We start from the raw sequence: 13,560 nt of genomic DNA on the forward strand, positions 1-13,560 counted from the left end.
GAAGTACACTACTGACCAGTTGAAGTCTTCTGTGTAGGCAGTGTAAACTATTACACTGTCAAACTGCCTAGTAAAGATTTTTAGTGAGTGGGTGATATGCAAAGGAATGTTTTAAGGATAGTTCACCTCACAGTAGTAGTATATGGCAGGAACGGGAGTTAGATCTGCATAGACTTGCATAGACAAGCAGACTGCAGTAGGCCTGGGGATGAGAAAAGGAATGGAATGGGTGAAATAGACTAATGAGAATGAATGCTAGAAGGATTTTGTGATGATATGGGGGGAAAAAAGGACATATTACATACAAATGAATCCAAGATTTTTCTGAGTCCTTGAAGCCTCATAGTACCTTTCACAGAGGTTTAGAAACTGAAGATAGAACAAGTTTACAGAGAGATGATATTTGATTTGGGCATATTGAGTTTGTGCTGGTGGTAGGCATCCGGGGAAAATGTTCATCCAGCAGTTAGTGGTAGGTCTAAATCTCAGAGAAAATGTGGGTCCTTGGCGGTTCCTCATCAGATGGTCATAAGTAGTTTGGCTCCTTAGAGAAGTGAGTCTGGGATGCGGAGGCCTCAGGATTATTCTTGTGGAGGTATGTATCATTTATGGGGTTTTCCCTAAACCACTCCTCCACCATCCTCCTACCACCATCAGGATTTATACATTTAAGTCTTTGTTGACAGTTTTCATGTAGTTGTTACTATGATAGATGCTGATGACTGTATATTGGAAGTGATGAGGTCTCTAAAGGAGATGCCATCAAACACCGTAAATAGTAAGTAGGCTGAAAAGTAAGCCTTCATTTAGGGAACGGAAAATGAAGTGAGGTCAGTGAAGGATGAACAGATTGGTTAGGATAACTAGGTGCCCGGACTGCCCTTCCTGCTTAAAACAACTAAACGATCTAAATAAAATATTTTTTAATCTTTTTAAGGGTGTTCATGAGCTAGCAAGAAAGTAAGAAATTCAGATAAAAACTGAGGGTAAAAACTGAAAAAGATGAGATGAGCCAGCTTTCACATTGGAGGGAATTTGCTGAACCTGCTGAATTTGGACGTCTATTTTTATGGCCCAGAAGAGCTCAGGATAGAAAACACAGGACCATTCCAAGGTAGGGTATCTCGTAGACAGTACTCCCATAAATCTTTGACTCCTAAAAAGTATACCCTCTTTGGTAATTTACCTAAAGATAAAGATGTAAGAATGGTTTAAAAAAGAGAAATTTAAGCCATATACTAGTGACACATATAAATTGTAGATACAGAAAGGTTGAAAATAAAAGGGTAGAAAAATGCCTATACCATACAAATAGGCAAATAAACTTTAAGGCAAAAATACCATTAGAGAAAATAAGATTCATTACAGAATGATTAAAGATTCAATTCAACAAGAAATGTAACATTTTATATTTGTGTGCATCTGTTAATATAGCCTCAAAATACATAAGGCAAAAGCTGGTAGAACTGTAGGAAGAAATATCCATCATCATGGTGGAAGGTTTTTAACATTGCTTTCAGTAATTGGTAGATGAAATATTTAAATCTTTTTTTTCCAGTATAATTAACATACGATGTTATATTAGCTTCAGGTGTAAAATACAGTGATTCAGAAATTCTATATATTACTCAGTGCTCATAATAAGTGTACTCTTAATCCCATTCACCTGTTTCATTCCTTTCCCCACCTACCTACCCACTTCTACTCTGGTAACCATCCATTTTGTTCTCTGTAATTGAGTCTGTTTTTTAGTTTGTCTCTTTTTTCACTCTGTTCGTTTGGGTTTTTTCTTATATTCCATATATGGTATTTGTCTTTTTCTGGTTGACTAATTTCACTTAGCATTATACCCTCTGGGTCCATCCATGTTGTCATGAATGGAAAGCTTTCATTTTTTTTTTTTATGACCGAGTAATATTCTATTATTACTATTATTATTATCTACTATCACATCTTTTTTTTTATTTTATTTTATTTTATGATAGTCACACAGAGAGAGAGAGAGAGAGAGAGGCAGAGACATAGGCAGAGGGAGAAGCAGGCTTCATGCACCAGGAGCCCGACGTGGGATTCGATCCAGGGTCTCCAGGATCGCGCCCTGGGCCAAAGGCAGGCGCCAAACCGCTGCGCCACCCAGGGATCCCGTATCACATCTTTTTTGTTTGTCGATGGACACTTGGTCTGCTTCCATAATTTGACTATTGTAAATAATGCTCAAAACATGTAACCACAGGGGTGCATATATCTTTCTGAATTAGTGTTATTGTATTCTTTGGGTAAATGGCTAGTAATGCGATTGCTGGATCATAGGTAGTTCTATTCCATACTGTTCTTCAGTTTCTGTACCACTTTGCATTCCCACTAACCGTGCATTGCATAAGGGTTCCTTTTTTCCCCCACATCCTTATCAACACTTATTGTTTCTTGTGTTGTTGATTTTAGCCATTCTGACAGTTATGAAGTGATAGCTCATTGTGTTTTTGATCTGCATTTCCCTGGTGATGAGTGATGTTGAGCATCTGGATGTCTTTGGAGAAATGTCTGTTCATGTCTCCTGTTCATTTTTTAATTGGATTATTTGGAGGGTTTGGTATTGAGTTGTATGAATTCTTTATATAATTTGGATAGTAACCCTTTATCGCATGTTATTTGCAAATATCTTGTCATTCAGTTAGATTGTCTTTTAGTTCTGTTGCTTTTTTTTTTGCTGTGCAGACCTTATTATTTTGATGTAGTCAGATGAGACTTTTTTTTTAAATGGGTAAGGATAAAGCAGATTTACATAAGTAACAGCTTTATCTAGTAGCTCCACACAGTGTATTGTGCTTCAAACAATTGCAGGGTACATATCTAAAAAGCACTTGTGTATGATTTTTGAAATTTAACTATATGATAAATTGTAAAGCAGATGTCAAGTTTCTTAGCACTGGTAGCATGTTTGTTACATTCCCTGGCTCTGGTGCAGAACAGTAAGATCATTAAATATCCAATAAGTTGTAAAGTAAGAAAGTCTCTAAAGACCTAGGTAAAAGAAAACTGGTAGGAATTAGAAAATATTTAAGATTAGGGTGCATGGATGGCTCAGTCAGTTAAGTCTGCTTAGTGTCGGGTCATGATCTTAGCATCCTGGGATCCAGTCCCTGTGTCAGGCTCCCTGCTGGGTGGGGAGTGTGTTTCTCCCTCTCCTGGACCTCCTCCTGCTCGAGTGCTCTCTCCCGCAAGCTCTCTCTCTCAAAAAATAAATAAAATCTTAAAAAAATATATGATTGAGTTAAGCATAATGTATTAGTGTTTAGAGAGAAATTTATAGTCTTAAGTATTTTTTAGAAAAGAAGGTGGAAAATAAATATCAAACTTGTAGAAAATTGATAAAGTAAATATCAAACTTAAGCTCAGAAGATTTTTAATATAAACTCATGGATAATGAGAGAATGGAAAAAACAGTAAGACAAATTAATGGGCAATAGAATATGCAATAGAGTGAATAAAAATCTAGAAAATGAGTAGACATAAAAAAAAAGAAAATGAGTAGACAATAAGGAAAGTCTGTGAAACCAAAAAGTTGATTATTTGAATATACAAAAAATACTTGACAGTTTTATAAAACCAGTCAAGAAAAAAATGAAGCCGCCAATAAATATTACTGGGAATGATAGAGGAGACATAATGACGATGCTACAGACATTAAAAATAAGGAAAATTTATAACTACCAATAAATTTTAAGGCCTTAAGTGATATGGTGAGACTCTTAGAAAAATATAAATTGCCATAACTGACTTAAGAATTAGGCATGATGGGCAGCCCCAGTGGCTCAGCGGTTTAGCGCCACCTTCAGCCCAGGGCGTGGTCCTGGAGACCCAGGATCGAGTCCCACGTGGAGTCCCCTGCATGGAGTCTGCTTCTCCCTCTGCCTGTGTCTCTGCCTCTCTCTCTTTCTCTCTCTCTCTAATAAATAAATCTTTTTTTTTTTTTTTTAATAATTTTTTTTTAAATTTTTTTATTTATTTATGATAGTCACACAGAGAGAAAGAGAGGCAGAGACATAGGCAGAGGAAGAAGCAGGCTCCATGCACCGGGAGCCTGACGTGGGATTCGATCCCGGGTCTCCAGGATCGCGCCCTGGGCCAAAGGCAGGCGCCAAACCGCTGCGCCACCCAGGGATCCCGTCTAATAAATAAATCTTAAAAAAAAAAAGAAAAAAAATTAGGCATGAGTAGTTAGTCCCATACCTATGAAATAAGTTAATATTGGACATAGGTTTTGATAAAGAATAATCCAGGCCCATAGAATTTTACTGGCAAGTTCTAGCAACATATAAGAAACAAATTAATGATAACAATTTTATACAAATTCTAGAAGAGGGAACAGTCACCAATCCTTTTTACAAGGATAGCATAACAGTCCTAAAAATTTGTAATGGGCTGTAATTTATCCCAATTAAATGAATAGAAGAATATTAAAATACTAGCAAGTTGAATTCAGTGTATAAAAAAAGATAATATATTATGATCAGTTGGATTTATTCCAGGAGTTTAAGGCTGGCTTCATTTGAGGAAAAAATATATTTATAGTGTTCTATAATAACAGATTAAAGGATAAGACTATGATTATCTCAATAAATGCAGAAAAAGCCTTTGTTAGAATTAAATATTCATTCTTTTTAGAAAAGCTCTTACTTAGTGCAGTAGGAATAGACAGTAATATCTTTAGCTTGATAAAATGAATTTACTATAGGAAATATACTTCATGGTAAAAAATTGAAAGCATCTCCTTTATGATTAGAGCCTGTTGTCATCACTTCTGTTCAGCATTTTACTGTTAATGATGCATAAATAAAAAAAGATAAGAGGTAGAAGGATTGGAAAAGAAGGAATTAGTCATTATATACAGATCATATGATATTCTGCATAGAAAGCAAACAAAGTCTGTAGTTAATCCATCGAGGCTAATAAGAGTTTAAAGGCTACTGGATATAAAATCAGTGTGCAAAAATCAACTATTTCTGTATATGTGTCATAGTTTGAAAATGCAACTTTAAAAAAGATAGTATTTACAATAGTATCAAAAATATACAGTAAATGACAAGTTCTACAACACATTTGTAGTGAAAATTATAAAATACTGAAAACTATACTTCATGCCAATAAAAATACTGACAGGCTTTTTCATTATTTTTTTTCTAAAATTTTTATAGAAGAATAAGAGTTTATATGTAGGCCAGACACTTGAAAAACAAGACATGTATAGCTTATCAAGCTATTGTTACTAAAACAGTATGCTTTTGGCACAGGGATGGATTAGCAAATTTAACAGATAAGAGTCCAGAAACAGATGTAGGCATACTATAGAAACTTGATATGGAAACAATTGGCTCTGCTTTGTAGATTATTAGAGAAAGGATGGATCAATAAATGCTATGTGAACAATTGGTTCTATATGGGAGGGGATAAAATTTGATTTTTATTTAATCCCATTTACAATAATCTCTTCTGTGGATTAAGGACCTGAATTTATTCATATGACAAGTATTTACTGAGCAGGTGTTCTGTGGTTGTTTTGACCTCATCTATGTATTCTAAAGATGTCTTTTTTTACCTACCCAATTATTAATAAAAATACCTTTAAAAACTGGCCAGAAGAGTAGGAATAAAACCAGAGTAACATAGGGTATTGGTACTAGTCTTTCCCACGTTAACACACTTGAAGTAGACAAAATACTGCAGACTGTAGTAGTCGTTCATTGTAGCATGTCATCCAGAAGGCCTATATTCTAAAATAAGAATTGGGGGAAGTTGGTGGGTGTTGAATATAATTTTTCAAAGCTCCTCTTTACATTTCAAACCCTGTATCTGGAAAATCATTTGTCAAGTCATCAAAACCAAAGGAAGAGAATGTTGCAAAAGAGAATTTTTTGTAAATGTTGTGTTATAAAATCCAGGAGAAAAGGAGGACATATAGAATGTAATCAAAGAAAGCAATCCATAATTCAGTGAAATCAGAGTGATTTCCATTCACTGGGGACAGCAAGTATCATTTGAAGCAAAAGAAGGTGGTCATTCCAGAATTTGCTGGCAGAAAGGTAAGGAAGAAAAGGGAAAAGACTAGTGGAAAGGGAGGAGGTGGGGAGTTGCTACCAAAGAGGATGGAGCTAGATCCCAGAGGGGTTGGGATCAGTAGTTGAGGACATTGTAAGAAGAGTTAATTTACTCTCAGTGAAGTGGAGAGATGTTATAACTAAATGGAAATGGAGGTTTAGGACCTGCTAAGATAAGTATGTGACCGACCAGTGTTTAATGAGAAATCATTGTGGATTATGAACATTAGGGTGTAGTTGAAGGAAGCATGAATTTATTGGGAATTTAGTTGTTTCGTTTTTATTAACTTCTCCGAGCATTTCTCAGCATCTTTGTAGCAGATAAATGGAATGGTGGTGCGGAGCCAGCCTTGAGGGTAAGGCTGACTGGTACAAATGTAAGGGGTTCTGAGGTTCAACAGAAGACATTGTTGAAATGATGAGCTGTGGTCCAGGCCGTTTAGGAAGCTAGATATTTCCAGCTAATTACTAGATAATTAAGTGAAAGTACAGAAGGGAATTAAAGAATTAAGAGTACACATTGAGAACAAAGATCACATGTGAATGTGGGAGAGGAAGAAGGTATGACTTCTGTGGTCAGAAAGGAAGAGCACTGAATGTAGAAGCTGAGGTAACATTTTGAGGCTACCTGGTAATCCGTGAGCCTCATGCAAATTTAAAGGCAGTGCAGTTGTCAGATGAAAGGGGTAAAAGATGATGTCGGGGCATTCAAATCTCGAACGGTGACTTAGAAGTAGTCTTAATGTTTGAATTAAATTATTTGTAAACAACTTCTAGCCTGAAGCCAGGAAAACTTCCCAGCTTGGTGAAATGTGGGGCATTTAATCCGTCATGAGAGAGGAGATGGTTTCCGCAGGGTGTCCTACAGGGACGGGGATTTTCTGGGCATCTGCTGCTGCTTGGATCGTATTTAGATGTAGTAGAAGAGTTTTGATGGATAAGCCTGATGAAAGGGTGGGGTTAATTGAGATGTAGAAAAATGGAATCTCTAGGTAAGCTCTCTATTTAAGTGCTCTAAGTACAGGATGAATAGCTTAATGCTTAACCTGTTCTGAGCATTTATAAATAAAATACTGGGTTTAGCATCTTAATTAGATTGTGTAACATTTCTGAGAGTTAGACTGTGTGATATTTCTGAGATTGTAGTTTAATAGTCAAAGACCAGGAAAGACTCCCTACTGAGAATTCTTCCTACACATGAAAGTCGTGTCCTGTGACCTCAGTGGAGTTAATGTCTTCTGTTTTAGTCCTGTCATGATACTCTAGTCTTCGAAACTTTTAGTTATTTTGAAGAACTATTAGCCGAAATATTTTGTGAAGAGATGATATACTGAAACCTTTAAAAAATTAAAAACAAAACCTTGAACTGTCGCTGCCTGGTTTTTTTAAGAGCAGCTGTCCTCGAATGCCGGTTACACGGGGACAGCTAAAGCTTACCGACACCGGGAAGCCATCCTGACCTCCATGATCGATCAATGGCTCACACAACGAAGGTTTGCTGGTGCTGAATCTTAGATTCCTTGTGCCAGGAAGGAACACACAGTTAGCGCTGCCTGCTAGGCCAAGCAGTAGGTAGAAGGGATGGGGACAGAAGGCAGCCAGAGAGAGGAAGTCAGGGAGAGAAGGCCCTGCAGCATCGTGCTCTACGCACAAGCACAGTGGAAGAGCGCCGGAGTCGAAAGCCCTCTTACCCTACAACTTCCAGAATACACGCAGTAAAACCAGAAGGCAGACAGTGCACTGACCCTAAAGGGGGAGATGACTTGTCTCCTCTAGAATTTTTATATGAGTTTATAGGAGATTATATCTAATACATAGAGCTAATCACTCAAATCTTTTGGTGTTTCCTATTTTAAATGTATTTTTATGAGCTTTGTATCAGTGATTTCTTCTATCCACTTACAGCAGTTTAGCTATGACTTCTATTTAAAAAAATGTAAGTTTATAGTTGATCTCTGTTTTTTTCACCCTTGTTAATGCTATCTCTAACTTTTAAAAATTATTCTTCCAAAAGAACAACCAATTTTCTGGATCTTTCAGAAACTGAACGAAATGTTTCTTTTCTGCTACTCCTTTTCTCCATCTCTTCCCTTTCTAGGCAAAAAATATTAGTTTTCTATTTCCTACCCCACTTAATCTTAAGACGAATACTTTACGTGGAAAAAAACAAATAGCATGAAAAGATAAAAACATTCTATGAAACAGTTAAAAAGAGTGTACAGTAAAAAGTAAGGTTCCCTCCTACCTTTGACTCCCCTCCCCCCAGCCCACCATTTTTCCTCCACAGTGACAATGACTTAGAAACCTGCTTGTCCTTTTCCCTTGCCTGCCACTCCGCCTACTTGTGCCTACACGTGCTCACTCGCTCTAAGAAAAAAACAAACAAAAGTTGGTAACTAGAAAATATAATTGTCACTGAGCTGTCTTAAATCTTAAGAGTACAATCAAATCATAATTTTGTTTTTCTTGGTAAAACATTTCAGAAATGGACTCAGTTAAGGGTGTCAGAGCTAGAAACAGTTGAATAACTTCTGGAACACAGTTTAGTGTTGGTATGATGGGTTTGAGGGTACTTTCTTTTTGTTCATTTGTTTGTTAACTGTGTCCTGCTCTCCCAAATGAGGAGTATTAGTATTTGAGCAGAACGTGAGCTTTGGAATTAGACACATCAGGGTTTGAACTCTGGAAATGCCAATTCCTAGCTCATAATCTCGGCAGTTCTTTTAATTGCTCTGACCCTTGGGCTCCTCATCTGAAAAATGAGCATGTTAATAGCTACTTATCAGGATGATTTTAAAGGCTGATTGTAAAAAAAAATGAAAATGAGTTTTGCCCATTAAACCTTAATTTCTTTCTTCTGTCAATGTTGTAAATGCAACCTGAAGACGTTGGACTGCTTTTATGGGGAACAGATTTTAGGTAAATTTTAGGTAAATTGGACCATAGCATTTTCTAGCTCCGTAACATAAACAACATAGCTGATATTTGTCATTTAGGAAACCCTAGACATAAATAAAGGTTGTTACTATATAAACCAAGAGGCAGTTTTGGTCTAGAGTAAAATTTTAAGAGCAAGTAGCTAATGGGGTGGGGGGTGATCAGCAGGGTTTCTTAACTCGGCACTGTTGACATTGGGGCCAGGGGCAGGCTATGCTGTGCCTTTTAGAATGTTTAGCAGCATCCCTGTCTCCTCTGACTAAATACTAATAGCACCCCCTTCCCCCAGGTTGTGGCAGCCAAAGTATTCCCAGACCTTGCCAAATGTCCCGAGTGGCAAAATCACCCCTGGTTGAAAACCAGTGTTTTACAGCATAGCCTAAAAAGAACACGTGTGGGCTGGCTTCACATTTATAGAAGCATAATGAAAAAGAAGAGTAAATTGATGTTGTTATAGATACTAAAATAGGACACCTGTCGTAGCTGACAAAAGATTTAAAGTCAGCAGAAGAGAAGATCTTTACAAGAAAGAGATTAAAGAACCTGAGAAAGGCTACTTTATTCATTGCTTCAGTAATTTTATAGAAGAAGGCTAAAGAGGAAAAACAGTGTGGTTCATAGCTCTTTTTAAAAAATGCTACATCATAAGGATATGATTTATCTTAATTTATCCACATTTGTCCTAATCTTCTGACCAATCTCTAACTATGATGCCCTGTGATAGGAATTCCCTTTTGAACTGGCAGTACCCCCTGACAAGAACAAATCTTTAGAATCAAAAGTATTTTGGGTGGTGCCTGGCTGGCTCGCTTGGGGGGAGCATGGGGGGAGCATGCTACTCTTGATCTCAAGGTCATGAGTTAAAGCCCCACATTGGGTGTGGAGCCTACTTTAAAAATACATAAAATAGGGCAGCCCCGGTGGCTCAGCGGTTTAGCACCCCCTGCAGCCCAGAGCGTGATCCTGGAGATGGGGGATCGAGTCCCACATCGGGCTCCCGGCATGGAGCCTGCTTCTCCCTCTGCCTGTGTCTCTCTCTGCCTCTCCCTCTCTCTCTATCATGAATAAATAAATAAAATCTTAAAAAATAAAAAATATATATATAAAATAAAGGATACAACGTGATTTTTTAAAAAGTATTTTAGGAGAGCAAACGTAATAAAAATTTTGGTATTTATCAGAGCACCTTTATTTCTAAAAATGTTCAGTTAATTGAAATTTGAATGTGTTTTCCTTAGATTTTTTAAGACTCCTTAGTGGTCACAGATTCCTCTCTTATAGTTGAGGACGGCAAAGTCATGTGGGTGGTGGTTAGAGGATGGGCTCTGGAGTTGGGCTGCCCACATGTGTATGTTGTCTTTTCCATTTGCTAACTCCAACCTAAGGCAAGTTAATTTCATCTGAGCTAATCTTTAATTTCCTTTTCTCAGTGGGGAAAAATTCTACTTCATAAGCTCACACAGGGGATTCAGTGAGTTAATCCATTTAAGTATTTTGGCATAATACTCCACACACTCAGTAAATGTTTGTAAAATCATTATTTTTAAAAATCTTAATTGAAAGCTTTGTTGCATTGTTAAAGCTCATAGGTTTTTTTTTTTTTTTAAGATTTGCTTATTTATTTATTCATGAGCGACAGAGAGCGAGAGAGAGCGGGAGAGAGAGAGAGAGGCAGAACTCACAGGCAGAGGGAGAAGCAGGCTCCCTGTGGGAGCCAGCGGCGGCACCTGATCCCAGGACCCCAGGATCCCGCCCTGGGCCAAAGGCAGATGCTCAACCACGGAGCCACCCGGGCGCCCCTCAAATCTTTTCTTTACCTCAGGCCTTACGCTGGGGAAAGATGAGATCAAGGGGCCTAGAATTTCCCTGGAAAATTCTTGTATGGCTGTTCATTGCTCTTTAACCTTCACAGATAACCTCTTTTGGAGTACCAGTGCCTAAATATCAAACTAAAGGAAGCTGCTTGTTTTTTCATTCTAGGCAGAAAAATTAATGAAACAGATTGGTGTGAAAAATGTGAAGCTTTCAGAATATGAAATGAGTATTGCTGCTCATCTAGTAGACCCTCTTAACATGCATGTACGTATCTTTAATCTTACTTAACATGTTTTTGGTCTAGCATTTTGTGTCACAGGTCCTGAAGACGACCTGATTTGATGATTCTCTTGGAGGAATCACAGGACTCAGCAGTTTTGTGCTCACAGATATGATTTAGTACAACAAAGAGATACAAGGCAAAATCAGAAAGAAAAGAGGGGCATGGGATGAATTCTGCAGGAAATCAGGCACAGGCTTCCAGGAGTCGGAATTCCCCCAGTGAAGTCACATGGGTTGCACTTCATTCCTTTGGCAGCAAGTTGTGAGAACACATGTAAAGTGCTCTTCACCAGGGAAGCCCATGAGAGATTTATTAGCGCCCAGGTTTTTGATTGGGATTAGTCATGTAGACTCCACTTCCTAACATCTCCCCAAATTCTAGCCTTTCAGAGGGAGAAGACACCTCCACCGTAAACCATTTTCTTTGCACAAACAGTTTAGGCACAGTGAGGTGTTCTTATTGGAGAGTGGTGAGAATTACCCCGAAATCTCTGCTCCCATACTCCAGCCAAGGTCCAGCCTTGCAGGCAGGCCTTTCTAAGGACAGCAGTCTGGAGTCTGCTATGTTAGCATATTTGGACATACGCTTGTTTAGATAACTTGTACTTTAATTCACCTTCGTGGCATGTCAAGTGTCTTAATTTAAGTTACAGAGCTATTTGATTTGGGGTTTAAATGTAAATTTTCATAAGGTATGTAGACAGCATAAGATCGTGAATTCCAGTTTTTTTGTTCATGGCCTTGACAAATGACTTCCTCTTTGAGTGTCCATTCCCTTCTGTATAATCCAGGGACCGTGTGATACCTGCTTTACCTACTTCAAACAGTTGTTTGAACATCAGATTAGTGTAATTTATAAACTCTAAGATCCTGTGTGAATATTTTACAACAACAAGCATAAAATTTGTACAGCAGATATAAATGAATGGAATGAATATTATATCCCTGTCTCCAAATCTGGAAAATAAAAGTCTATAATGTCTGTTAGTATCCATGTGCACAGAGAGATACGTGTCCCTGGGATTAATCCTCCATTTGAATTTGATTTATAAAATTTCAGTGAGACTTTCTTGGCCCTACTTGTGTTCACTTCTGAGTAAGGCTGAACCAGCAACTCGGTTTTTTGTTACAGTGACAGTGGAAGTAGGTGATGTTTTTTTTCAGATTTGGCTGTTTTTTCACTTTTTTTTTTTTTTTTTAAGTTGTAGGGAAAGTAGATCACTTGCAAACATTGCCTCTGACTCACCCCACCTCCAGCCCCTTTACTCTGCCAGGGTAGAGCTAGGTTTGATGTTTTTCTTCTTAGGTCTTTTTCAATTAGTTTATTCTCCCCTGTACCCCTCAAGCCCCAGATTTTTTAAGTTGAGTCAGAAGGCTTTAAAATACGTAAGCTGTGTTTATCTTGAAAGGATTTGTCCCTTGCTTACTATTTATAAAGATAAAAGTTTTGGCACAGTTTTACTTTCGGTTAATACAATTCAGAAGTCCAGTTTTGTGTGACTATTTCTAAAACCTATTCCTGTTATATTTGACAGTATCTTGTATTAATTAGGGACACTCCTGGTAAGCTCTTCCCCATCAGCCAGCGCTGACTTAGCTGTCTGAGCTGGTTCTCAAGTCTTCTTGGCAGAGTATCTCCTTGTAAATGGAGTGAATTCAGCTTATTAGATGTTGGTAGAGTTCTGAGTACTGGGCCTAGTGGTGGTTTTTTTTTTTTTTAATAGTAGATTGTTGACTATTAAGTTCATTTTTGTAATTTCATAGTTTAGTAATATCATTATTGCTGTGAAAAGTCTTTACTCACATTATATATTTGTCTTTTATTATTTACATATAATTATCAGATTAAGGTTTACCATTTGGGGGGCTTTTTTTTTTTAACTTCATTGAGTATACACTAGGTTGTAAAATCCATGTCAACCTTACCTTTTACCAGGTTACTTGGAGTGATATAGCAGGTTTAGATGATGTCATTACGGATCTGAAAGACACGGTCATCCTACCCATCAAAAAGAAGCATTTGTTTGAAAATTCCAGGCTTCTGCAGCCTCCAAAGGGTATAGTACGAGTTTATATTTGCTAAAGTATTAAAAATGTAGGGAAAATTGGAACTTTCTGCCATTATCGAACTGGTATTTTTTTGAGGGTAGTTTTCAAGAGAAAACTGAAATCTTGTGAGTTGTATAAATAGTTTTAAAATAATTGCTCATTCTTCAGCTTCCCAAATTTCAGTAAAATTTTTTCCCGTAATTACATGTCAAAACAATCCTTTTATTTCAAACTCATTTTTACTACTTCCAAAGAAAATAAAAATTTGGGAAATTGAGGTTAAAAAAGAAAAAATCCAAAGCCATGATATGGGTTCTTTTGTTTTCAAAGTAAAACTTCTTTTTGTTTAGTGATTTTTTTTTTTTATCCTTTTAGTATTCTT

General features: G+C 37.3%; 1 protein-coding gene across 1 annotated transcript in view; it reads left to right on the plus strand.

The window, feature by feature from the left end:
* Positions 1 to 13,560, plus strand: part of ATAD1 (ATPase family AAA domain containing 1) — a 45,012-nt gene that overhangs the window by 5,927 nt on the left and 25,525 nt on the right. The window contains exons 3-4 of the mRNA XM_055323099.1: positions 11,013 to 11,111; positions 13,066 to 13,186. Of these exons, the coding sequence (XP_055179074.1) occupies positions 11,013 to 11,111; positions 13,066 to 13,186 (220 nt within the window). The remainder of the gene's footprint in view (positions 1 to 11,012; positions 11,112 to 13,065; positions 13,187 to 13,560) is intronic.

Source organism: Nyctereutes procyonoides, unplaced genomic scaffold, assembly GCF_905146905.1.
Source record: "Nyctereutes procyonoides isolate TBG_1078 unplaced genomic scaffold, NYPRO_anot_genome, whole genome shotgun sequence".
NCBI lineage: Eukaryota > Metazoa > Chordata > Mammalia > Carnivora > Canidae > Nyctereutes > Nyctereutes procyonoides.